Raw genomic sequence first — 27,434 nt, 5'->3', positions numbered from 1 at the left:
TTTCAAAAGTTACATTCTCGTCTTCTCCTTGATTGGGTGGTCAGTAGTAGACTCCAAGCACCACATTCCTTTTATTACTTGCCCCATTAATTTTCATCCAGATACTCTTGGTGGAGCTACCAAGCTCATCTTACTGTATTTCTGTTCATGGATACTGTACATATTTTAAACATATAGTGTGACTCCACCTCTCTTTTTATTCCTTCTGTTCTTTTTGACCAAGTTATATCCTTCATACTCCCAAGTTTTCAATAAGTATCAAATGTTTGCTTGTTTGGAATGCCATACCAATGCTACAGCAGATGAGAAATTCACTGCAATTGTGTACTCTATTACTGGGAGTAAGCCTTTCTGAGCTCAGTGACTTAGTTTTGAGTAGACAAATCTAGGATTGCACCATACAGCTTAACAATTCTTCAAAAAGAAGAACTGATTCTGAAGTTTCTTCTGTTTGCACAGTGACAATACATAAAGTGGCAGTAACTCCACTTAAATGTCTGCCATCTCTTCTGCTTGCACTGTACTTTTTTGCACAGGATCTAAAAGGCATCCTGTTTGTGATATCATCTCTGGATAAGTTATTTTGTATACCTTTCACAAATAGCAGGCAGCTATGTTATGCAAATGGTCTGTTCCAGTGTTACCATTTCACACATCTATACTTATTGGCTTCAGTTCCCAAAGTCACTGTATGTGCACCTAGTTAGTACAGTAGGCCTTTTTGCTCCACATATTAACATATGCAGTATTATGCTGATTACATGGATCTGTACATCAGGGCCATTGTCTGAAATTTTTAAAACTATCTTGATATGCTATGATTTTGGGGGATTTTACTGAGAATCTGTCATTTGGAAGTAAAACTATAATAAATTCCTGTGGGCTGATTCAGTAAGAGTAATACATCTGTGGGAACAGGCTTTTATGTATGCATCACCTGTTGGATTGGAAATGAGATTGGAAATGAAATACACAAAAATACTTGCCTATATGGCTTCTGGGACTCAGCAACATTGGACTGAAAAGTGTATGTGCAGTTCCAAATATATGGTTGCAGAGAAAATAATATGTTGGAGAGGGGGATAGAATCCAGGCCCTCATTCATTTTTCCTTCAACATTAAGAATATCTAGATTAAGGCCCCAAATCAACCTCCCTCCGCACCCTTCATTGGTGCAGTAATCTAAAGGCAGGCTTCAAGTGTATGAACGTATCTCTGGATCAGGGTCCTGATGTTTATTCTAAAACGCTGTAGTCATAACATTTCTTTTTCTAATGCATACAGATATCAATGCAGCAATATTTTCATTTTCTTAACAGATGGCGGAATGTATTACCAATTGGACAACCTATAGCAGGAACTCGGTTTATTCCTTTCAAAGCACCTTTGAAGGGGGTATGTGTAAAATTTTACGTCCATTCATATGTTACTCACAAAGCATAACAGATAAATTGAAGTAAATGTTATATAAGTATTTTAGTATTAACTTGTCCCTCATTGGATAATGCCATTCAGCACAATATCAAATAAGATCAACAGAATAGTCTCTAAACTTATAAGAGACTATTCTCTTTTAGTTAAATCTCCCCATTCCACAGTCCATCTGTGGTCAAGGCTATCATCACAAGGCAGGGTATTCCAGTGCCCTGTGTGTGTTGGCCCTTAAGTCACAGGAACACTGACTGCCTCTTAGTTGCTTCTGTGAGTTTTATTAGCTGAGAGCAAGGAAAGCAGACATTTTCTTTCCAGAGTGTGCAAAGAAAGAAGTTGTATCCTGCATGCCCAACATGTATGTACACCTTGCACTGCCATACTTTTCAGTGAGTCACATGACACTTTTCCAGGAATCTCAGTCTACACAGATTGCAAATTCTGTCTGGCTAACTTGCTCCTTAAGAAGGAGGAAAAGCAAGGGGATATGTGAGTTAAACTTGAAAAGAAAAAGGTAAAGAGTGGATAATACTTCCAGCTGAAAGGTATTGTTTGTTAGCCTCTGTGTGCTGAGTGGAGTTGCTTACCAGCTCAAAAATGGTTTGGTTTGCTATTTACTATCTGATAAAAGGTGGTGTTGCCCAAGATGATGCAAAGAAGTGTGCTGTGGGGGATACTTCAAATGATGAGAGCAGATAAAAGATGTTTACTCCACAATGATCTACTCCACCTAGACCAGCCTTTCCCAACTAGTGGGCCACCAGATGTTGTTGGACCACAAGTCCCATCAGCCTCAGCCAGCATTGCCAATGGTCAGGAAAGATGGGAATTGTGGTCCAACAACATCTGGTGGCCCACTAGTTGGGAAAGGCTGACCTAGACATTGCTTATTAGCTTCCCTTCAAAGAAACAGGCAGAAGCCCCAGAAACTTCAGATTTTAGCAAAAGTCTGGTATTTGACAAAATTCCTTGTTGGAAGATACCGTATGTTCAGTTTGGGGCAATTCAGTTTGGGATCTAGATTAGCATTATCCCTACACCAGCCTGAACTGTACCCCTCTCTCCTATAGCATTCTGTCTGTGAATTTTCATGGGTTATTTATTACCTGACCTCCTATTCTATTTTTAGATAACGAATTGATATGCTTAGAAACTACCTGCCAGTTTTGAATGTTTGTATTTCAATTTCTGATTCTCAGTTTTACGAGTCTGATTTTTTTCTATTTGCATAGGAATATTTTCCCATATGTAATCTCTTTTCTCCCCGTCCTAGGAAATCAACCAGCGACTGACACCAACTCAGAAGTTTACTCCAAAAGATCTGATGACTGCAGTAAAAGCTCTAAATATGGAGCTTGGCTTAATTATAGATTTAACATATACAACAAGATACTATCATGTTAAGGTAATAATAGTAAATTAATATTTGCAGAAAGAATTAACATTTTGCTCTGTGCTTTTTGATGCTGATCTTAAAACAGACCAACACTATATGATATGCAGTGTTTAACAGTGGAAGAACTTGATGAGCTCTTGATGCCAATTATTTATTTATAGTTGCAATCTGCGTACATAGTGCTTTGCATAGTACAACAGGATTAAATTCCTACCCCTGAGGAGTTTACCATCTAATATTCAAAACAGAAGATCAAGGGAAGGGAAGTAGAGATAGACTAGAGGGAAAGAATGTGAGTTTAATTAGTTACAGCAGTATATTAGGATTAATAGGCTGATTCGCTTTAGTGGATAATAGTATGACTGGGAGACTTCAGGAATTTACACTGGCAGTGGGACATAGTGACAAGATTAAGAGGGTAAGATTTGCTAATTTGATATTGGAATCATTCTGTTCATTGATTTAAATAAAATTATCAAATGAAGAAAAAGAGGAGCCACTTAGAGACTACATATATTCCATTTTGCCAGGGTAGCATTTGCATTATGAAATGCCTACCACAAGTTCTCAAAATGTTGGATACTGAAATAAGCACTTATTATATTCTCAGTTGACATCAGTGTACATGTTGGTGGATGATTATAGTGATGGCATGACGCTCCAGACTTCGAAACCAAATACTTAGCTGTGCTACTTTGTCATACATAAAACCCTATATCGCATCATCCAAAAATGATCTCATGGGAAGGATTCCTGTTAAATGCTGTGCAAAAAATAAATAAAAATTAAAATTGTAGCGTAAGGAAGACTGACGACACTAATCTGGATGGAGTTACTGCATTCGCATTCAGTTTCTGAATATGGGGATCAGTTTGTACCAACAATAATTTTGATGCAAGAGCCACTGGGAAAATTAATCACCTGTCATAATTGTGCACTTTCAGTTGCTACAAAATGAACTTTATTTTGAGTCTGTTTTGAAAAAGTTGAGTCAATCTTAGATGAATTACTAATATTTACTGCAATTTTGTTCATCTTCTCATTGCTAGGATTTGCCTAAAAATGTGGTGTATAAGAAACTTTATACTATTGGATTTGAAGTCCCAGATGATCCTACTATTCTACAATTCAAAAAATGGGTTAGAAAGTTCCTATGGGAAAATGCAGAAAATGGTAATTAATAGCATTTTTCATTTTGTCAAAGACTTAAATTTATGATTTAAGAATAGCTATTTGAATCTGTAAATATGGATTCAGAGTTTTCAAATGTTACTAATCAGGAATTTTAAAAGGTTTTCATTTTTTTCTCTTTTTGAGTCTAATATATGAATTCTTTGGAGTTAGGTGACTGGAGAAATATGGGGGGATTTGTGGAAAAATGGAAAATGAAAGAAATCCCAATTATGTACATATAGCTTCTTTCCTGTGCTTCTAGAAATTCACTAGATTGCAGGAGAGGAATCAGCAGGAATCAAAGATATTCCTATTTGTGACTGGAAGTGAATCCAAGCAATTGGCTGGGATCTAAAAATCTACTATAGACATGCCCAAGCGATTGTTTGTTTTCTTATATTTATATTCAACCTTTCTTCCTAAATGGCATCCAAGGTGGCATACGGGTACTTCCCAGATGGTCACCCATCCAGACACTCACCTGCTTAACTTTAACAATGCACAGACCTCTGCCTTCAGACCATATCCTGGGATCATATCCTGGAATTAAGCATACCCAGTGGGACTTTGACTTTTTATATGACTGGATGGCCCCCTTTGTCATTTCATAAACTGTTCTGGGTGGGCCATATAAGGTGATATGTTAAATGCATATATGCATTTTATGTATCTGATTTGCTGCAGGGGAGAGTATCACTATCAGCCACATTCCCAATGAATCCACTCACCACTGTTGCTATTCGCCCTGGGCGGATGCTGCCATTGGTGGCCATGGCAGCTTCTCTCCTGGAGCGAGCAGCAGCTCAGGGTGGCATGATTTTCAGTAGGATTGTTGGGGGTGGAGGGAGGTTGAACCTCCCACCATACATACTGTGGTCCCTATCCTCATGGGGGCAGGGGGAGCAGCTTCTTTTTAAGTAAGAAAAATCATTCACACTAAGTACATGCATTTAACGCATTGTGTAGTTTAGCCCAGTTTCAAATGAGGTTTGCCATGCAGCATGAAGAGACTGCTATTCAAGAAATACAAGCGTGCAAAGCTATTTGTATGTTTCTTTGGAACCTGGCCATTATGTAGAAATAATTCCATTTTCCATATGAGTCCGGTCCTCACTGCGGGTTGTAGCTCCACCTATCGTGCGAAGGCAAGAATGTTTTTTGAAGTCAAGACTAGGGGCGTCAGGCCCCTCCCACTCTCCAGTTCATTCTTGCCTTCGTACGAACAAGATTGAGATATCCATAGCGTAGCACTTAGCTAAGTCTTTCGTATTTGTTTGTGTATTTGTTTGACAGGGTGCAGAGGTGGTGTTACTTGAGTGTCTCCCAAGCCCTTTCCTTCCCCTGTCTTGTGTTTGACTGCTTGATTGAGTTCATTGCCTGTATCCGGCCAGTTTGTTTTCCCCGTTGATTGCCTGACGGCCCCTACAGCGACCGCGGCTGCGGTTCTCCACGTCTTTGGCCGTTTCCAACTTTTTCTCCCCGGGCTCTCGCATCCATCGGGAGCTCGCGGCTGTGACTCTGCAGTACCGGCTTTTCTGTGCCCCTCGAGCCGCGTTCCGTGGCGTCCTCGGAGAGACCGCGGCTGTGGTTCTCTTTCAGGCGGGAGCTTGCGGCTGCGGCTCCCTGCCTTCCCCCACCAACCGACTTTAGCCTGCCTGGGTACTACCGTGCCCCACGGGAGCCTGCGGCTGCGACTCTCTCTTGGCGAGGTCTTATCCTTGAGCTCAGCCTCACTCCATGGCTTCAGATCCCGCCGCGGAGAGCTCTGCAGTCGTCGGCGGCAGCTGCTTGCCCCTGCTGCCTCACTTGTCACAGTGTTCTCCTGGCCGTTCCCTCCTGGTGTTTTTTCAGAGCCGCTAGTGCGGCTATCGGCCCCGCAGCAAGACTGTGCTGGACAGCCCCTCCCCCAGTTCACTAGCATACGGCGGCCATTCTTCTTTGCCATTTTTTGACTAGTTTTTCCCGCTCTTTTTACGGGCGCCATTTTATTTGCTCCCTTTTTCCCGCCCTTTTTGTTACTCTTAACTGTATGTGTGTTGTAGACAGGCTCTCATAGACTCAGGTCTCCTTACACACGAATCTACAACAACTTTAACCTAGACTACTGTGACTGTATCATCAAGACTGTGGCTGTAATCTCAGGCGCTGAACTGTACAGCATTATATTGACGCCAATACCATAGTGCATCCTGCCCCCTCTGTGGCCGTGTACCAACCTGAACTATATACTGTACATCCTGCCCCCTCTGTGGCCGTGTACCAAGCCTGAAATCCAGCCTACAGCATTATATTAACGCCGACATAGTGCATCCTGCCCCCTCTGTGGCCGTGCACTAAGCCTGAAATATAGACTGTACATTCTGCCCCCTCTGTGGCCATGTACCAAGACTGAAATCCAGCCTACATTATACTAACGCTGATACCATAGTGCATCCTGCCCCCTCTGTGGCCGTGTACTTAGCCATCTGCCAGTGTATTCTACCCCCTCTGTGGTCGTACACTGTGCCTATTCGGGTCCCTACATCCTGCCCCCACTGTGGCCGTGTACTGCACCCAAAGTGAATACAAGATGGCAGATCAGCCAGGCATGTCTCAAACAGCCAAGCCGCAACCTTCTAAGGCAACTAAGACTAAGCATGCTAAAGCACTGGCTAAGACCAAACATCTTTCCAGTCATAGCAAACCAAAGCGTCCACGCTATGCTTCTGTGCCGACCCCCTCCACAGCAGCGCAGGAACACATAAGAGATATATTCCATTCACCTGCTGCTGCTTCTGACGAGGAGGACTTTGCTGGCTTTCCTACTCAGCCTTCGCTTAACCAGCCTCCCTCCAGGTTGCCGCCCAGGACTTATCCTCCGGCTCAACCCACGGAGCCAGTTACCCAGGCACAAACATCTGCTCCAACAACTACTCAGGCACAAACATCTGCTCCAATGGGGCTGCAGCTGACCCTTGATTTCCTTTCCCAACTTCAAGGCATGCTGTCATTTTTCACCCAAATGCAGTCACTACCACAAGTCCCTGCCATACCTCAATGCACTAGGGACCAACGTGCGTGTCATGAAGCACACCCTTCCTGCTCCCCAAATCCCTTTGATGTAGCCAGAGGCAGATGTATTGACGAAGCTTTGTATGGGGAGGAGTCAACCTTCACTGACCACGTTGAAGGAGATGACTGGAGCGACTATTCAGAACATGAGGAGGATACATCGTATTGCCTGTTTAATGCCTCAGACTACCAGCCCCTGGCGCACAGGGTAGTTAACACCCTTGGTCTCCAAGCTGCGCCTTCAACATCTACCACTCCAGCTATCAAAGGGGCCAAGGTCCTCAAATCTCCTGCACCTACTGAGCACTACATCCCGGTGCCGGACCCCATTGCCAAACTGGCCTCTGAAGAATGGTCTCATCCATTCCAAACTCGCCGCTTCAAGAACCTGGCTGACAAGCTTTACGCCCTAGCTCCGGACTTTGCCACCAAGCTAGCCGTCCCTGGCATAGACGAACCAATCGCTAGCCTAGTTTCACGATCTCTTTCGCCCAGGGAAGGAGAATCCCAACTAAAGGACGCTACTGAGCGACGACTAGACTTCGCCCTCCGCAAAAATCATGAGGCCACTGCTTTCTCCATACGTGCCTCTGCATCAGCCTCCGTCTTCTCCAGAGCAGCTATGATGTGGCTGGATGATCTTCTAGAGGACACTAACCCAGATCCTGTCTCCCTCAGAAGGTCACTGATAAAGTTGCGTAAGACAGCGGCGTTTGTGGCTGATGCCACTTTGGATGCCACTCAACTGGGGGCACGAGCCATGACGGCTCAGATAGTTGCTCGACGGACCCTCTGGCTTCGCCACTGGCAAGCTGACTCTGCGGCCAGAATGAATCTGTCTAGGGCTCCTTACTCTGGATCTCTACTCTTCGGCGAGGAAGCTCTAAAGGCAGTGCTGGTTGACCCCAAAGACGCCCACAAACCAGTTTTGGCCACCGTCAAGAACATCGACCACAGGCCTCTCAGGCGACTTCCACCCTTCCGCACTAACCAGCCCTTTCGAGGAACGCGGCCAGGAGGACGAGGCCGCGACTTCAGATCATATGACCCCAATTCCTTCAGGAGATCCTGGAACTGGCGTTTCCAGGGTAGAGGTCAGTACCAAGGGCGCAGGGGCACCTCATCGTCCTCATACAGGGGAGGGCCTTGCCAACGCAAACAGTATTAACACACCTCCCGTTGGTGGCAGATTACTTAATTTTGGAGACCAGTGGCTGCGCCTCACTACGGTCTCCTGGATCAGGGAGCTTTTCTGTTATGGCTATGCAATAGAGTTTTGGGCAACCCAACCAGACAGATTCCACCTGTCCCCTTGTCCAAGGGCACCAGCCAGGCACAGCATCATGCAGACAGCTATACACCACCTCTTGGACATAGCGGCAGTAGAGCCAGTCCCCACAACTGAGAGGTCGGAAGGGGTGTACTCCCTCCTATTTGCTGTGCCTAAATGAGATTTATCATGTAGGGCGGTATTGGACCTCAAGTTCGTCAACCGTTTTGTAACATATCGCAGGTTCAAAATGGAATCACTCCACTCCATTACAGAGAGTCTGCATGAAGGAGACTTCCTGGCTTCTATCGACCTTAAGGAAGCGTATCTCCATGTGCCCATTTGCATAGCCCACAGAAAGTTTCTTCGGTTTGCCTTTGGCCACCAGCACTTTCAATATAGAGCGATGCCGTTCGGCCTCTCCTCTGCTCCAAGAGTATTTACCAAAGTGCTACTCATTCTAGTGGCTTATCTCCGGATTCAAGGGGTTCATCTCTACCCATATCTGGATGATCTGTTAATACGGGCAAAATCTGAAGAGCTGGCTCATCATCATTTAACGATCACCCTCAATGTCTTGCAGGCCTACGGCTGGCTTGTCAACTTCGACAAAAGCCATCTTCAACCAACCCAATGCCTACTACATCTAGGGGCGATGCTGGACACCCTGCAGGCAATGGTATTTCTGGCTCCAGTTGGCATCACGGCCATCACAAACATCGCAAGGTCCCTGATGCAACAAACATCCGCAGACGTCATGCTTCTAGCCAGGGCGCTCAGAATGTTCATCTCTACCATCCATATTGTGCCATGGGCTCGAGCCCACACTCGTCACCTTCAGTGGACTTTGTTGCCCTTTCAACAGGACATCGCCAGCTCCAACCATCGCAAAGTTCACTTGAGCCCCGCACTGCACCTCTCCTTCCGCTGGTGGACAAGGGCCCAACACCTTTCCAAGGGCACGCCGTTCAGAGAACCCCGCAGAACTGTTGTAACCACAGATGCCAGCCTCATCGGCTGGGGAGCCCACTGCAACTCCCAGTACGTTCAGGGGGTTTGGTCCACCGCAGAGCAGACTCAAAGCATCAACTGGCTGGAGCTAAAGGCTGTCCACTTAGCTCTACTTCATTTTCAGTCTCTGTTCCCTTTGGACCATGTTCTCATTCGAACAGACAACACGTGTGTAAAATCACATTTGAACAGACAGGGGGGCACCAGGTCTCGTCCTCTGCAGGACTTAGCCTCCCTCATCTTTGTCTGGGCAGAACAACATCTACAATCCCTGAAAGCAGAACATCTCAGAGGGATTTGGAATGTGACAGCAGACTGGCTCAGCAGACAACAAGTTTTTCCGGGAGAATGGAAACTTCATCCAACCATTTTCCATTGCCTTCAGTGTCGGTTCAGCGCATTCTCAATCGACCTGTTTGCTTCCAGTCGCAATTGCCAGCTTCCCAGGTACTTTGCCCGATACCTGGACTCAACAGCGGAAGCAGTGGATGCGCTATCAACACCGTGGCCACAAGGTCTATTGTACGCCTTCCCTCCAATACCAATGTTAGCCAAAACATTGAGGAAGGCGCGAAGCGAGAGGGCACAGCTGGTCCTGATAGCACCATTTTGGCCGCGCCGACTGTGGTTCTCAGACCTTCTTGCAATGTCAGTAATGGATCCTTGGACAATCCCAGTCAGGCCAGACCTTCTATCACAGGGTCCAGTATGGCACCAGGACCCCACTTGGCTCAACTTAACAGCGTGGCATTTGAACGGGGACATTTGAGGTCGGCTGGCCTGTCTGATGCTGTTATTGATATTATCTTGGCCTCGAGAAGACCATCTACCACTCGGATTTACCAACATACTTGGGTGGCTTTCTCCAAGTGGTGCCAGTCCCACCACCACGATCCATCCCAGGCCACCATGCAACAGGTGCTACAATATCTCCATAACGTCTTCATGATGGGGCTTAGACCCAACACCTTACGTCGCCATGCCTCGACTTTGTCGTCTATTCTATCAGTTTCCTCTTCTGGTGCGACTATTGCCTCACATCCGTTTATCAAACGCTTTTTGAGGGGAGTCGCCCTACAATCTCCGGTTGTTGTCCATCGGTTTCCCTCATGGAGTTTGCCGAAGGTTCTGCAGGCTTTGCAACGCCCTCCGTTTGAACCCATCAGGACTGTACCTCTACTTATGCTGTCCTTCAAGGTCTTGTTTCTGATCGCAATCACATCTGCCAGATGAGTTTCGGAGTTGGGCGCATTGTCTTCTGCTCGCCATCTCTGCGTCTTCCATAAGGACTCTGTTGTACTGAAGACTGATCCTTCCGTCCCAAGGTTGATTCAGTTTTCCATTGCAACCAGGACATTGTTTTGCCTTCCTTTTACCCGAATCCTAACCATCCTCTCGAGAAGGCTTGGCATTCGTTGGATGTCCGGAGGGCTCTCAAGACCTACCTGTCCAGGACTCAGGATATCAGAAGGACCGAGTCTTTGTTTGTATCCTTTAATCCAAGGTCTATGGGGCAAAAAGTAGCTAATTCCACTTTATCCCGCTGGTTGCGGGCTTGTATTGCTTTAGCCTACGAATCCCTTAAGCTTCCAGTTCCAGCTAGTATAACCGCTCATTCAACTAGGTCAGCGGCTACTACGGCTGCGTTTGCTACCAACGCTCCTGTTGCTGATATCTGCAGAGCTGCAGTCTGGTCTACCCCACACTCATTTATAAGGCAGACGAGTGTTGCAACAGGTTCTTAATGATGATTAGGATGTGGGTGGTCCCTCCCTGTTATGGGCTGCTTTGGTACATCCTGCAGTGAGGACCGGACTCATATGGAAAATGGACCATTGGTCTCACCTGAAGGGTGATTTTCATATGAGTACGGTCCTCACGACCCTCCCAGTTGGAGGATGTATAGATATTTTACTAAGCTGTTATAATTTCCTGTTACGCTATTATATTTAATTTTAAGACTGAAGTCAAGATTTCTAGTTCTGTTATATCGCTATGTTTGAGTCATGTTATTATCCATGTTACTATTGTGTTATTTTCCTGCTGGCAGGCCTGTTGGCCTTGTTACTGTATTTTTAGATATTTCTCCTTAGACTCGCTGCGAATGAACTGGAGAGTGGGAGGGGCCTGACGCCCCTAGTCTTGACTTCAAAAAACATTCTTGCCTTCGCACGATAGGTGGAGCTACAACCCGCAGTGAGGACCGTACTCATATGAAAATCACCCTTCAGGTGAGACCAATGGTCCAATTAAAACTTTGTATCCACATCATTGTCTCAATCTTGAAAAGTCAATCCACATGCAGTAACAGATTTCTGCATAGCATGGATCAGCTGCAGTGGAAACCTTGCATTCAGTCTTGGGCCTGCAAAAGCAATGCTTACTATATTGCATGCACACTACCTAAGATGCCATCTCAACTCTGACTGCACTAGTCATGAGTTAAGCAGAACAGAAGGGAGAAGCTGGCTCAAGACTTAGTCCAGGCTGCCTTGCATCTTTCCTACCATCAAATCGATGATCAATCTTGTCAACTTTGCAGTCTTGATCACATGTTAATGGAGGCTTTGCAAGTGCAGCAGAACACAAACAGCCTTCTGCTGAATTCATGGTTTTCTCAGTGGGACCAATATGTTCAGAATTAAGGGTATGGAGATATATTACTGAACCAGTGCTGTAAACAGCTACTATGCTTTTCAAAACCTCTTCATTTTATTGTGCATTAACGCTATTTTAATATTCACATTATTTTATTTTCATTTTGGTTTTTAAATAGTGAAACTCATTGGAGTACACTGTACTAATGGAATTAATAGAACAGGTTATCTTATATGTAGGTAAGTATCACATCAAAGGTTAAATAATTATTTTCATTACAGTGATATGTTCTGTTTGGTGATCTGCATCTGTATATATATTTCTCTAGATACCTTATTGATGTTGAAGGCTGGGATCCAGAAATAGCAATCCAAGGTATCTGTGTGCCACTTGATCAGAAACCAAAGTTCTGCATACACTATGTTGTCAAATCAGTTTGCATAGCTGCAGTCCAGAAGGCTGCCCCTCCCAATGCCACAAGTGTTGGTGTACTGAGGATTTCCCATCCTCCAGAGATGACTAATCTCTCCATATGTGCACAGAAGAACTTTCCACTTGTGTAAACGTGGTGTTGGGGGGCAGAATCTGTTCCATGTAATTTGGCTTCATGTAATTCATGATAAGCCAAACCTGACACTGTCTGTAAAATGTCTGTAACCCTTTTTAACATCATTTGTATCTCTGATGTAGCTATATACTGTATATTTATTGACATGTTAGAGACCAAGGTGCTGTGTACCAAGATATGAGAAGTGATTATTAGAGACCAAGATATGAGAAGTGCTAGTTTTTATCAAATTGGTTGTGCAGATGGATAACTGTCGTGAATAGGAAAAGTGTAATGACCCGTTTCTGTGAGAGACCATGATACAGTTAAATGTAATGACAAACCATGCTTTGTTGTTACAAGAATGAGCCTGTAAGATGCTTGGGCTCACATACTAATTTTACTCTCCCCTTTGCATGTGAAGAGATGATCAAACATTCCTACTTCCACTTTTACACTAATCACAGTTTCCTGTTGCATCCAGAGTCGGGGAACTGTGGTTTGTTGCAGCTATAGTTAGTTAAAAATAAAGATATCAAACACCTGTGTTTAGTTAAAAACAAGGATATCACACAACAGTTTGATCCTGATTAGAACAAATCACAGTTCCCTGAGTACAAATATAACAGGGACCTAGGGTTAATGCAAAAGCAGAAGCTGTCGATTTCTTTATGTATGTGACGGGGGAAGGTAAAGGGGGATATGTGAACCTGAGGCATATGCCGGTCCATTTTCATAATGACAAACCATTGTTTGTTATATATGACCTGGGCACTGACTTTTTTTTTTTTTTTTTGAGATTTAAAATATCTTTATAGGAGCAGTTGCAAATAGCATCCACTGGGCCAGTGCAGTGCAGTAACACTAGCTCTGTAACAACCATGCTTGACAAATCAAGAGCCAGCCTTTGAAATATGCATTCCCATCCCATATCTCCTCCCCTTCTTAGATCAAATTCTCCCTCCTTCACCTGTTTCAGATCACCATTAAATGAAAGCCCTAGTTAAATGCAGTTATGATTGATGTCAGTGAACTGCTTTATTGTGGTTAAGGAGGGAGGGAAGAATTTGCCTCATTGAGAAAAGGGCTTGTGAGGATACTCTCTCTTGATTTGTTAACCACCATTTGTTTTGTTTATTTATTATTAGCATTTGTCTATGTTCTCATAATATGAGATCTGTAAGCAGAAGGTAGTTTGGGATCTATTGGTAGATCTTTAAGTGATTTATGTTAGATCCACAAGGATTTCTGGGTTATATCCTACACTGCTGTGGCAACAGCAAAACATGCGTCTGGCAATGCAGCAGGACTGTTACTTCCTCTCCTCCCACTTGCAGATGCCATCAGTACCAGAAGGTTAGGGAATCCTCCAGAGCAGACTTTGGGGGCATGGAGGGGGCTGCAGAGGGGAGGGGGGGAATCCTCATTGTGCAAGTGGAACTCTGCTTGCATAACATTGGATACAACTCTCTGATTTGCAAATGTTTAACAATGGCATCAACAAAACAAGGTTTCCCATCTAAATTAGGCTGCAAAAGTGAAGAAAGCTAACCAGGAGTTGACTTTTGTGTGAAAGTGCTGTGATTTCATTTTACTTCTGATTACAGAGAACAAATCTGCAGGCTCCGAATGTGCTCAGAGGCACTGTGTTCTTTAATTCTGTCTCTGTGTTGTTGCTTCTGGCTCTGCTTGGTAGATCTTGGGGTTCTAGTAAAAAAAAAAATAGATATGAAAATGCTGCCCACCCCTGCTCTAGGTGACAATTAACAGAAACCAGTGTTATGTTAGCACCAGCCTGCTGCAGTTACTGTTGTCAAATGATATGCTTCCAAATCATTCCAAAAAGAATGCAGTGCTCTCTTTGAGTAGGTTGAGGAAAAGATCCACCCTTTCAGGGCCAGGATGCTGTAGTCGAGGATGCAAAAAGCATTACCAGTCAAGATCCAGATCTTGCTCCTTCATGTACTCCACCCACCATCAATTTCCTTTAGTACCCAAGCCTACCCATTTGAACAAAAAGTCCGCCAGTAATGTAAGAGCCACACAGGGCCACAAGAGAGGAAGAGCTGCAAGCCATAAGTCCTTTGAAGGCAGGAAAGAGAGACAGGCTCTGGTGCTGAGTAGATTTATTGTATGGTCAACGTGTTTCGGAATTTATCCTTCTTCAGGAGCTAAAAACATAAAAACAAACTAAAATCATTGTCGTAAAGACAACACATGGTCTTATACATTAACAAAATACTTTTAAAGACCACATTCCATATGACACACTTTGCATACATTTTTAAATGTTGTCATTATGTTGTATCCTCAAACATTAACATTAAACTGACACCTTATGAAACTGCACTGTGTAGCACCAACAAAACAAAACAAATTCTTGTGCTAGCCAGCTACAACATAAAACTCTCTCACCCTCCACATAAAAACGCAAAGATAATGCCTGTACTGACCAGTGGAGATCTGTTTTCTTTACTCTATCCAGGCAATTCAAATTCTTTGTCCAGCTCCACACTAAACACAACCAAACTCAAATGCTGCTGGTGTCCATAATGAGTGTATAAATCAACCCAGCTGCACAATCACTGCATTGACAAATTTGACTGATCCAGCTGGTACTTACAGTGACTGACTGACATGTTCAGTGGTTACAGAAAGTCAGCCAAGTTTCATACAGGACCCTTGTTTTTTATTTTATTTGAACTCAGAGAAATCCAAATCCTCATTCAACCCCAGAGGTCCCAGACTTTTCAAGGAGATAATCCAGAATAGCTCTCTCTTGCTGAGTAGTCTATCATTGCCCACAACTCTTTCAGTGGCCCAAAATGTTGTATCATTTGCCTTGTGTTGTTTCTCAACAAAATGTCTAACCAATGGAGCACCCATTCTTTGATGTCTTAAATTGCAAAGATGTTCCCCAATCCTAAATTTTAATGGTCTCGATGTCTTCCCAACATAAATCCAATTGCAGGGGCAGGAAATGAAGTAAATAACTCCTGCAGAGTTGCAGGTAAAGAATTCTTGGATTTGAATGTGCTTTCCAGTGTTGGGATTGACAAAAAAAAAATTCTTTGGGATGAATTTGCAGTATGAACAGTGGCCATATGGATGGTGTCCTGTTGGATTGGATGTGTGGAAAATCGTTGATTGACGCTTGTTATCACTGCTCCTTACATAGTCTATATGAATCAACCAGTCCTTGAGATTTCTTGTTCTTTGGAATGCTACCATAGGCCGTGTTGTCAGGCCTGGCAGGTCCTGGACCAAATGCCAATTGGAGTGAATGTATGTTCGGAGTTTGTTAGTGATTGGATTGAACGGAAGGATGCATACTGTGCGGTTCTGCACTGTTCTTTTTTGAGGACATAACAAAATGTCACGTTTGCAGGCATTAGCTCTATGCATAGCTGTTTTCACCACCTTTACAGGATAGGGCATTATCTTTGCGTTTTTATGGGGAGGGTGAGAGAGTTTTATGTTGTAGCTGGCTACAACAAGAAGTTTGTTTTGTTTTGTTTTGTTGGCGCTACACAGTACAGTTTCATAAGGTGTAAGTTTAATGTTAATGTTTGAGGATACAACATAATGACAACATTTTAAAATGTATGCAAAGTAAGTCATGTGGAATGTGGTCTTTACAAGTATTTTGTTAATGTATAAGACCATGTGTTGTCTTTACGACAATGATTTTAGTTTGTTTTTATGTTTTTAGCTCCTGAAGAGGGATAAATTCCGAAACGCTTTGAGCATACAATAAATCTACTCAGCACCAGAGCCTGTCTCTCTTTCCTGCCTTCAGTTTGGTGCTTTTCCCCTTTTGTTTCCTTCCATAAGTCCTTTGAGTCAGACCATTCCCCCAAGGAAGAAAGAACAGGCCCATGGTCCCATGGGACATATCACCCATCCTCTTCTGATCCAGATCCCCTTCCTCTTCGGTCTCCAAGATGAAGGAAAGAAAGGATGGGGAATTATCCAAGAGTGATAGGCTCAGGGAGAAGACAGTTTCACCCAGCGCCTTCCTGAACTCCTCTCTTGGCCTTTTGACCTCCTACACCTGACCCAACAAGACAAGATGCAACCTCCACCTGAGGACAAACCTACAAAGCCCTCTGACATTGCATCAGCTTTCCCAGTAGCTCTTCCATCAGCTCAGGTGGCTGTGGTTCCAGCAAGCTTCAGTATTATAATTAGCTGGAAATGGGCCATGCCAACCAAGCCCAGCATCAGATCAAGCAGATCAAGTCTGGTCAAGCTAGGCAGTTACAATAGGCAAGGTTAGATCAAGGCAGGTGAAGACTTAGAAGCTCTCTTATGCAGAGAGCAAAGAAAAACAGGACCTTGGATAGCTCCAAGTAGCCCTGCTGGCTAAAGCTCTCTCCTATATAAGGTAATTGTGGGAAGATGTAATCCCAGCAGGGAGCTAAAGCCAACTGAAGCGTTATGTAGGCTGACAAGACTTGTAATGTCGTTTACTCTGCCTGCCTGGAGGAGCAGTCTAGGTTGTTAAAAGGCCTTGCCTTATTTTGTTGTCTTTGACTTCTGCAAAACTAGGAGGAGGTCCAGCAGAGGACTCATCCTTTGAGTCCGAGAATGGTGATAGGGCTGTGTCATCTGTCCAGGAGAACTGATGCCCCCCCCCGGAAGTGGCCTGAGCCCATCCTCATCAGAGTTCTCTGCCATTCATTCTAAGGTTCCAGGGCTGGGGGTCATGGCAGTGTAATACACTCAGCCAACATGCTAGCAAGGTAGTAGCTACCAGTAGTTACCAGGAAAGAATTGTTTAAATGAAATGAACAGGATGCTGTGTGCTATCAATGTGAACTGTGATGGCTCTACAAACATCTATGGATTGCCACTCCCTCTCAAAATGAGTGGTTGGGTGCCTGCTGTGACTTGACTTTGTCTATGTTTACCAGGCTTTATCTACTTGATTTGACCTTGGCTATTGTGGCTTCACTCCACCAGATACTACCTACTTACCCTCCAAACCTCAAGCACCTGTGCACCAGAATACACACTAACATACTTTTCCAATAATCTCCTGGAGCCTGAGGAAATTGTTAGTCACTCAGTCAGTGAGGCAGCAGCTTCAGTGACTTTTTGGGAGTGAGCACCTTTGGAAGAGATAAGCAGGACAGCCGCTTCCACTTCCACCAGGCATTACAAAATTAACACCTTTTCATCCACTGAGGAGGAACCTTTGGCAAAGGGATTCCCAGACTGTGCTTCAACCTTAGGGGAAGCCAGCTTGCATGGTTGCTGGTCCATGCAGAGATGTATTATTTTTTCAACTAAATGGCCTCTTCCACTCAAGGTAAGAAGTTCTGTACTCACTTGTGAATTTCTGTTAGCCTCAAGTGAAGGAGACAAGCTAGGTCCCATCCTTCAATCTGCTTCCCTGGGGGAAGAGTAGCTCTTTCATCTACTTTCTTCCACAGCTTAGCAATGTTTGCTCCTCTCCTCTCCCTCTCTCCTTAAAAACAAGTCATCTCTGTGGGAGAGATCAGTGAAGACCTAAACTGATCCTTGAACCATATACCTTTGGTTGGAAATGCCTTGGGATCCGGGATGGTGGGTGGACATACATTCTCTGCAAGAAGTAAGGAGGCTACCTCCTGGTCCCAGAGTGTGGGGCTTTCCCCAGCCTTAGCTGGTTTCCTTCACTTGGGAAGACCAGAAATACACAGATGTGTCTAGAATTTCTGTTTCTAATATGCAGTGCAATATTTGAATCTCCATCAACAGCATCCCACACTTTTCACAAACTGACATTCCACATGGCTAATGTTCTCAAAATCTGTTTAGCTTTTGGGGAGGCTCGTGGTCACCATATCGATGGAAAAATATATCTGGCAGATCTCAAAACTCAGCCAATGAGAAGGTTAGTAAAGAACTACTTTTTCATAGTTAAATACATTCCATTGCTGTTATTGAACATTTTCTACATGTTCAATGTGTATTTCTTCAGATTTTGGATGTGATCATTGTACCAACTATTTCACTTTTTTGTTCACTTCCTGAATATGCATCAATTATATGTTCTAATAAACTGATAAGTAATTAACATGTCCTAATATGAATTCTGAGTGTCCAACACGCTGATTGAGCACACCTCTTCCTTGCTCACAAAACCACAACCATTACAGCAGGGCACAGCTATGTGGAAGTATCACAACACACATTCATGCATGGGGTGTAGAACCAATAAATATAGTTTTCTCTCTTTTCATTTTAATTACCACTATCATGTTGCTTTATCTATTTCCATCAGTAACTTCAGCAAACAAAATTTGTTACATTCTGTTTCAAAATTTTCTAGCAATCTGGGAATGAATTTGTGGGATGCTGATGGAGATATTGTGCCACCACCAAATGATATGGATGGACGTATTGATAGATTCCCAAATGAAGAATATCCTAGGTAACATGCAGATATTTATTATTATTAATTTGACAGTGGTAGGAACAAAATATTTTAGAACATGAAAATGTATATAGCTCTATTTTAGTGCTTAAAATTAAGCCTTAACTTGATAAGAATTGTATTTAGATTACTGAAAGTCATAGTAGGGATTTCTTCTATGATTAAAACTTACATGCAAGAATTAAGACTATAATAAAAAAAATAAGTGAGGATTTCTTCTACTCTAAATGATAAGATGATTCAGGTAAGTTTCAGCTTATACATTTTACTTTTGTTTCATTACAATTTGTCTTTATCCACTAATTTTGACATATTTCTTAAAATGAGAAGCCTTTACTTTTCTTAACAGGCCTGGGAAAAGAGTAAGAGTTTTTGACTACAGCCACAATGAATTACCAGAACAGGTTCAATTGAGAGAGTTTGATTTCATTAACAAAGGCCCTGGACAACGACGAAAACCATATCATGATCACCAGTTTCATGAAGATTTGCAGCCACTAGTACAAATGGGGCAAAGGCGTTTTACTGACCACCAGTTTTATGATGATGATTACCAAGAAGAAATGGAGCTGAAGGATTTAGGCTTTGCCACCAGGAGATCAGGACACAGGTCAAGTCCTTTCCATGATCACCAGTTTTGTGATGACTTTCCAGGAAGTGCACCATCAGGAGATCTTATTAATATGGGTCGTGGTCAGAGGCAAAGACATTTTCCTGACATCCCCCCTCTCAATGATACACTGATAGATATGCAGGTTAATAGGGGCCATGGAGAAAGACGAAGACCATTTTACGAACAACAGTCTAATGATGGATTTCAATCATATGTGCAGTTAAAAGATCCAGCTTTCCACAACAAGAGACCTATGCAAAGAATGAGACATTTTCATGAGTGTTCTCATCATGATGATATGCAGCCACCAGTGGGAGGCTTCAAGTTTGTTAGTAGGGGCCGTGGACAAAGAATGATACCTTTCCTTGACCACCAGCAACACAATGATTTACCAAGAGAGATGCCACTAGAAGATTTTGACGACAGAGATTCTGGATCAAGACGTAGACCTCTTTATGACAATCGATCTTACAATGATATTGATGAGCAAACACAATTGAAAGATTTTCTAAACAGCAGGCCTGAGCAAAGGATGAGATCTTTTAATGGCCATTCACCCCACGATGATGTGCCGCATGAAGAATATTTAGAAAGGTAACAAGAATTATCTTACTAACTCAGACCATATGTCTACCAAGATTAGTTTCCTGTCTTCAACAATAGCTATTAATTAATACAACTGAAGAACAGTATAAAGCAGTTCGGAAGATATCATCTCCTTTTATTTACTGCTGGATTTTGGTTGTCTGCTGTACAGGAGCCTGATATCCTGGCTACAGTTTTCTCAGTATTCCCATTTGCCATGGATTTCTATAACCTAGCCATACTAGCATATTATAATTTTGACAATTTATTATATTAATGAAGTTGAGAGCAGTAATATGAATTATAGTGAAGATTATCAAATTGTAAATACTGTTTTTATTTAGGTTCCGTATCCTACCGGAAAACCAATTATGTTTTATTAACATCATACTATAATTATTTTTTTTACATTATGCCCCATATGTATGTATATAAAACCTACAGCTATACTACCCTGAACACGCTCGATCTCGTCTGACCTTGGAAGCTAAGCAGGGTCAGGCCCAGTTAGTACTTGGATGGGAGACCGCCTGAGAATACCGGGTGCCGTAGGCTTAGAGGAAGGTAATGGTAAACCATCTCTGAATATCTCTTACCATGAAAACCCTATGAATATTTCCAAAAAAGATTCATAGGGTCACCATAAGTTGTAATCGACTTGAAGGCAAACAACAACAACAATATATATATAAAACACACAGAGAGAAGCATCTTATTTTGCACTATTTTAATATGTCTGTTTTGCTCCTTTCAGAGGTCGTTCTTTTCCCTCTTATGAGCACTTACCAGAGTCTCCTCTACTTCACAGAGATGACAATTACAATAGAAATTGCAGGTAAAGGTGCTGTCATGGCATTTATGCAAAGCATTTCACTGATTCACACTCAAAAATATAAATTAAAACATAGACAATGTCTAATACTATATATAGTATGACCAATAAACTGTACATACCTCTGCTTTGTCTTTTACAAGGCAGTCTCCTGTGGAAACAAAACATCCTTTTATAGAGTTACTTTATTCGTGAGGAACTTGGCTTTGAGAATAAAGTGCACTTACAACTCTTGGTTCCCCCTTAACCTCCACCCTCTGTCAATTCCTTTTTCACACCTTAGCTGCAGTTAAGGGATACAACAGCAAAAACTAATTCATAGTTTCCTGTTTAACAAGGATTTTAATCAACATTAAACTCTGGTTTCAAATTCTGATTAACTGGAGATTCTGGCTAGCATTAGGTATGGTTAAGGTCAATTCTGATGTATCCTTTAACTGTAGCTAAGGTAGCAGGGTAGTATGTGCTCCCAAGAGAAGAGGAATTGGCTTCCCAACTGTGGGTGGGAGACAAGTAGCATTATGGCTGCACTGTCCCTGATGACAAATCTAATTATCCATACTTAAATCACCTTAATTTAATTGCAATTTAAGCATGTATAATAATTGGGCTCAGAATTGTAGATGTGGGGGGGAAAGGTTTTATGTATTTCTCTTTAGTGAGACCCTGTCAGAATTTTCATAGATTATCAGGATGACATGACAGTGAAAGCAATATAGATTTGAAAGTTATTGAAAGTATATTGAAGTACATTGAAATTTGACATCCAATGAGGCCTTAGTAGAGAAGGTTTGAAGTCAGCCATCATTGATCCTTTGGGTAAACAAATGGGCAGACTGGTATGGATTCATGTTCTTCTACAGCTGACCACAAACCTATTCCTCTGTCATTGTGACATATGTTATGAATTGGCATAATTCATTCTAAACTACAGTAATATGAAGCACCAAAATAGATACATATTTTCAGTACAGAGTATTTGTGTTTGGGAATATTTTTGTATCTTGTATTCTTATACAAGATTTGTGGTCATGTTATTATGAAGATAGTCTTAATGGAAGACAGAAGAGGAATTAACAAAAGGCTGTGCACATTATATCAGAAGGCTGTGCACATTATATCATATCTGGTGAAATCCTAACCCTAGCTGCTGCCTGGTGGGGCTGAACAGACTGGTAGGGCCACCGCTGCATCTGCAGCCCTGCCGTGCACAGTGGCTGGGGCAGAAGGGAGAGCAGACAATTCTCTGTGCCAGTCTTAGGCTGGATCCTGGGCCAGCTCAGCCCTTCCCTCTCCCTGCCTTCAGAGTGCCTGCTTTCAGGGCTTTTCTCTGGCTAGCAGTTGTGGATCCAGCTGGCAACATTCCCATCAGGCCATTAAGCAGGCGGAAGGGGGAGGTCTGCCCTGACAGACTGACATTGCAGAGCTTGGAAAAGTTACTTTTTTAAACTACAACTCCCATCAGCCCCAGCCAGATTGGGCTGATGGGAGTTGTAGTTCAAAAAAGTAACTTTTCCAAGCTCTGTGACATTGGTATCACTCCACAAGCACGGGAGGCTGGTGGAGGCCAGCAGAGGTGAGCAGAGGGATTTGTTGTTAAGTGCCTTCAAATTGATTACAACTTATGGCAACCTATGAATCAGCAACCTCCAACAGCATTTGCTATAAACCACCCTGTTCAAATCTTGTAAGTTCAGATCTGTGGCTTCCGACCTTTATGGAATCAATCCATCTCTTCTTTGGCCTTCCTCTTTTTCTACTCCCTTCTGTTTTTCCCAGCATTATTGTCTTTTCTAGTGAATCATGCCTTTTCATTAAGTGTCCAAAGTGTGATAACCTCAACTTCATCATTTTAGCTTCTAGTGATAGTTCTGGTTTAATTTGTTCTAACACCCAATTATTTGTCTTTTTTGCAGTCCATGTTATTCGCAAAGCTCTCCTCCAACACTACATTTCAAATGAGTTGATTTTTCTCTTATCCGCTTTTTTCACTGTCCAACTTTCACATCCATACATAGAGATTGGGAATACCATGGTCTGAATGATCCTGACTTTAGTGTTCCGTGATACATCTTTGCATTTATTATTAATTATACATCTTTGCATTTGAGGATCTTTTCTAGTTCTGTCATAGCTGCTCTCCCTCGTCCTAGCCCTCTTCTGATTTCCTGACTATTGTCTCCATTTTGGTTAATGACTGTGCCAAAATATTGATAATCCTTGACAAGTTCATACCTCCACTCAGTCCAACCCCACCCTGGACCGGCACAGAGGGGGTTGGATTGCTCTGTATTACATTTTGAAACACTAATTCTGTATTATGTCATCCCAGTCCAAAATTCTTCAAGGGGTGACTATATACAAGGAACTGAGCATGCACAAGACTTCCAGTTCTCATTTATGATGGCTAATATTCCATGCACATACTGTGATTATCTCACTGCAAGTATGCAGCATTCCCTGTCTTATAGAAGAGACTATTGAAATCTCTTCTTGAGGTGAGGCTGAGCCTTGTGTGCAGATATGAAAACTCCTGTGTGTTGTGACCTGTCCTGATAACATTTTTGCTATAAAATGTATTGAAATTAAAAAACTCTGGGAGGGAATTTAGTTATCACACACAATGGCGTATTGGTCCCAGGGCGCAGGGGGACTTCATCCCATTAGTTTTTTGGGAGGCAGGTCATAGGCAGGTTGTGGGAATCCCTTCCATTCAGCCTGGCTTGGCCCTTCAAGCTGCGCAGGAGGTGTCTGGCGCAGGCTGCTGCTGCTCTTGGCCATGCTCACAAACCTCTAAGATGGGAAAGGAGGGGTAGGAAAGAGACTTTTTCTTGCACGGGTAAGGAGAAGGGAGAGGCACTGCTGAGCTCCCATGACTTTTTCTCAAGGGCTTAAACTCACAGAGCTTGCATACCTAGAGAGGCCCACAATATGTGGGTAAGCAAAGTGGCAGGGAGGGGGGTCCATTGTGGGTGGAAAGGGTACACCTTCCTGTCCTGCACCCTTTGTTTCTTGGGGAGAAACTGCCTTTTGTATGTTTCTTCATCCTTGGAGCAATCCAGGGGATTGCAGATTCCCTGAAGTTGAGCTGAAAAAAAGGCTTGCCAAGAGGAAAGTGAGTTAAAGCCAGAGGAGCATCCTGGAAAAAGGTGGGAGAGAGGAAGGATTAACATTGAACGCGGGGACTTGTGGAGGTTTCAGATTATTCAAAGGCACATACGACACAGTTCTGTGTGAGGGTTTCGGATGCAATCCTAAACACTTTTTTCCTGGAAGTAAGTCCCATTGAACTCAGTGGAGTTTACTTCTGAGTAGGCATGCATAGACTCACACCATTATAAATATAGATATATAGTATGGAGAGAGAGGTTTTTTTCTTTCTCTTCCCCCCCTCATAAGAGTTTTTATGCGATTTATTTATTTTAGTATTTATGGCCCACCTTTCCTCCAAGCAGCTTAAGGTTCTCCCTCTTCCCATTTTATCCTCACAACACCCCTGTGAGATAGATCAGGCTAAAGAGATGGTGACTGACCCCAGGTCACTGAGTGAGCTTTGTAGCAAAGTGGGGACTGGAACCCTGGTCTCCCAGTTTTTTAGTGATCAGATCTTCAGAATCCCAACAAGGACACGGTTTCACATGTACTAGTAGTGGAAAATAGGGGCTGTCCCTAGTACACAGTTTTACAGTGTACATATACTGTACACAGTTCTCCTGTGCATGGAAAGATGATATCAGGTGGGTAACTAGCTCCACCTAGTGGTTGAAGGCAAAAGAGTACTGTTGACGTTTTACTGTAGCTCTGTTCCTGGTCTGCGCCTGCTCCGTGCTCAGTTTTTCTCTTTTGCCTCACAGAAAGTGGTTGGATTCTCTCTGACTCCGTGATTCAGGCTTGTAGTGTTTTCATCACAGCTCTGATTATATTCTACATGCGAGTTCCATCTATAAGCACTGTTGATTGTAGAAAAGGAATCTTATGTTGACTTCTGACTGTGGGATGTGCATGGATGTGTGGATGTGATGGAAATTGCACTGATTTTAATTTTAATTTGAGTTAAATTAATTTGACAGTTGCAGAGTGTGATAGAGGCGGGTCTCCGGTTTATTATTGCTTTAGGGTGGGTGGCCTGTCTGATCGGCGGTCGGGGATAGGGGCATGTGCAAACCGGGGGGGGTGTGACAGGGAGGGTGAAGGGCCAAACTATAGAAAAAGTGGGCGGCAGACGCTGGAATGGCACTGCTGGCAGACCAGGCCAGATTAGGGGAACTGGGGATAGATGCTTAATACCCATCCCATGTTCCGGGTCTGTCCAGAACCAGACGACAACTGGGGGATGCAGGATTCCTACCGACCTTCGACTGCTGTTGTGTAATGCCAGGTCTGTAGTACAAAAAACATCACACATCCATGATATTATCCTGGATGAGCGGGCAGACCTGGCATGTATTACGGAGACCTGGCTGGATGAGGCCTCAGCCCCCATTCTTGAGGCCATGTGCCCGCCGGGTTTCCGTTATGCACAGCAGCCGAGGGTAGGAAGGCGGGGAGGGGGAGTGGCAGCCATCTATCGGGAGTCTTTAGTTTTTACCAGACCTCCTCTTCATAGGACCAAGTTTGTTGACTGCATGTACTGGAGGTTGGGCCCGAAGGGCAGTTTGGGGATTCTGCTTGTGTACCGCCCACCCCGCTGCACAGCAGACTCCCTGGCCGAGGTGCTGGAGGTGGTCTCGGCTGTACGGGCGTTGTCCCCAGAATTATTGGTGCTGGGTGACTTCAACGTGCATGCCGAGACCACTCTCATTGGAGCCCCTCGGGATTTCTTGGAAACCATGGCTTCCTGGGAACTGCACCTTAGTAATATTGGGCCTACCCATGTAGCCGGTCATGCTCTCGACCTTATGTTTGTCCTGGGAGGGGAGGGAAGTGCTCTGAAGTTGGGGGTGGTTTCTTCCACCCCTGTGTCATGGTCAGATCACTACTTGGTAAATATAGACTTCTCGATGCCACACACCCTCCGCAGGGGAAAAGGACCTATTAGAATGGTCCGCCCCAGATGCCTGATGGATCCAGAAGGATTCCTGACTGCGCTTGGGGAATTGGAACCTGCTGAAGGCCGCCCGGTCGATGCCCTGGTGATAGAGTGGAACGAGGGAATCACCAGGGCATTGGACCGGGTGGCTCCGAAACGTCCTCTCTCCCTGAATAGAACTCAGTTAGCACCACGGTTGCGTAATCTGAGACGGGAGGTGAAACGACTAGAACACCGGTGGCGGAAATCACGTTCCGAAGATGTCCAGACACAGGTTAGAGTAGCAGTAGCTACCTATCAAGTGGCAGTGAAGGCAGAAAAGAAAAAGTTCTTTGCTGCCTCCATTGCGTCCACAGAGTGCTGTCCCAGGAGGTTGTTCCAAGTGGTCCGAAGCCTGGTCGGTCCAGTTGCTCAGGTACCCTTGGAACAGTCAAAGGCCTCCTGTGACAAATTAGCAAAGCACTTTGCTGATAAAATCGAACACTTATGGAACTTGATCCCGTACGCCGTGGATACAGTGGATGAACCAGAGTTGGCCAGTTGCAAGCCGGTTAAATGGGATCTGTTTCGGCCTCTCCCTTCTGAGGATGTGGACAAGGTGCTCTCAACTGTAAAGCCTACCACATGTCTAAATGATCCTTGCCCGTCGTGGCTCCTTGTGAGCTGCAAAGAGAAATTGGGCGAGGGGATTAAGGCGGTGGTTAATGCATCCCTAGAGGAGGGTGTAATGCCATTAGCCCTCAAGGAGGCAGTCGTGAAGCCCAATTTAAAGAAGCCCTCCTTGGATCCCCAAGTTTTGAATAACTTTCGCCCTATTTCAAATTTACCATTTCTAGGCAAGGTCATTGAGCGAGTGGTGGCTAATCAGCTGTCGGCACACTTGGATGAAACGGATTATTTGGATCCATACCAATCGGGTTTTAGGACTGGACATGGAACTGAAACAGCCTTGGTCGGTCTGGTGGATGATATGAGGAGGGCATTAGATAGGGGAGAATTCACCTTTCTTGTTCTCCTCGATCTCTCAGCGGCTTTTGATACTGTCGACCACAGTATCCTTTTACATCGCCTGGAGGGACTGGGAATAGGAGGCACTGTACTGCAGTGGTTCCGCTCCTTTCTCTCCGATAGGCATCAACAAGTAGCATTGGGGGAGGAGGTTTCAGACCCTTGGCCTCTCAATTGTGGTGTGCCACAGGGCTCTATCCTCTCTCCCATGCTATTTAATATCTATATGAAGCCACTGGGGACTATCATTAGGAGATTTGGGCTGCAGTGTCACCAGTATGCAGATGACACTCAGCTCTATCTCTCGTTTAAATCCTCACCAGAGTTGGCTGTGGAGACCATGTCCAAGTGCCTGGAATCCATGAGTGGATGGATGGGAAGGAACAGGTTGAAGCTGAATCCTGATAAGACCAAGGTGCTACTCGTGGGGGACAAGGGAAGGTTGGGAGATATTGACTTGATGTTC

General features: G+C 43.8%; 1 protein-coding gene, 1 long non-coding RNA gene and 1 pseudogene across 3 annotated transcripts in view; 2 read left to right on the top strand and 1 right to left on the bottom strand.

Annotated features, from left to right (window-relative positions):
• The window catches only part of LOC133388941 (uncharacterized), a 53,380-nt gene that overhangs the window by 18,223 nt on the left and 7,723 nt on the right, over positions 1-27,434 (top strand). Inside the window, exons 3-11 of one of the 2 annotated variants that reach the window (XM_061635565.1) lie at positions 1,320-1,395; positions 2,705-2,836; positions 3,877-4,000; positions 12,109-12,169; positions 12,259-12,305; positions 18,283-18,358; positions 18,797-18,898; positions 19,251-20,108; positions 20,854-20,934. In XM_061635565.1, the coding sequence (XP_061491549.1) occupies positions 1,320-1,395; positions 2,705-2,836; positions 3,877-4,000; positions 12,109-12,169; positions 12,259-12,305; positions 18,283-18,358; positions 18,797-18,898; positions 19,251-20,108; positions 20,854-20,934 (1,557 nt within the window). The remainder of the gene's footprint in view (positions 1-1,319; positions 1,396-2,704; positions 2,837-3,876; positions 4,001-12,108; positions 12,170-12,258; positions 12,306-18,282; positions 18,359-18,796; positions 18,899-19,250; positions 20,109-20,853; positions 20,935-27,434) is intronic. The other variant, XM_061635566.1, reaches the window with a different exon arrangement.
• LOC133389746 (5S ribosomal RNA) lies at positions 20,536-20,654 on the top strand (annotated as a pseudogene).
• LOC133388943 (uncharacterized) overlaps positions 21,054-27,434 on the bottom strand; it is a 28,151-nt gene continuing 21,770 nt past the window's right edge. Inside the window, exon 3 of the long non-coding RNA XR_009763983.1 lies at positions 21,054-21,082. This is a non-coding gene — a long non-coding RNA (uncharacterized LOC133388943). The remainder of the gene's footprint in view (positions 21,083-27,434) is intronic.

The sequence above is a fragment of the Rhineura floridana genome, chromosome 7 (genome assembly GCF_030035675.1).
Source record: "Rhineura floridana isolate rRhiFlo1 chromosome 7, rRhiFlo1.hap2, whole genome shotgun sequence".
Classification (NCBI taxonomy): domain Eukaryota; kingdom Metazoa; phylum Chordata; class Lepidosauria; order Squamata; family Rhineuridae; genus Rhineura; species Rhineura floridana.
Note: the sequence above shows the minus strand (reverse complement) of the source record. Positions and strands in the feature narration are given on the sequence as shown.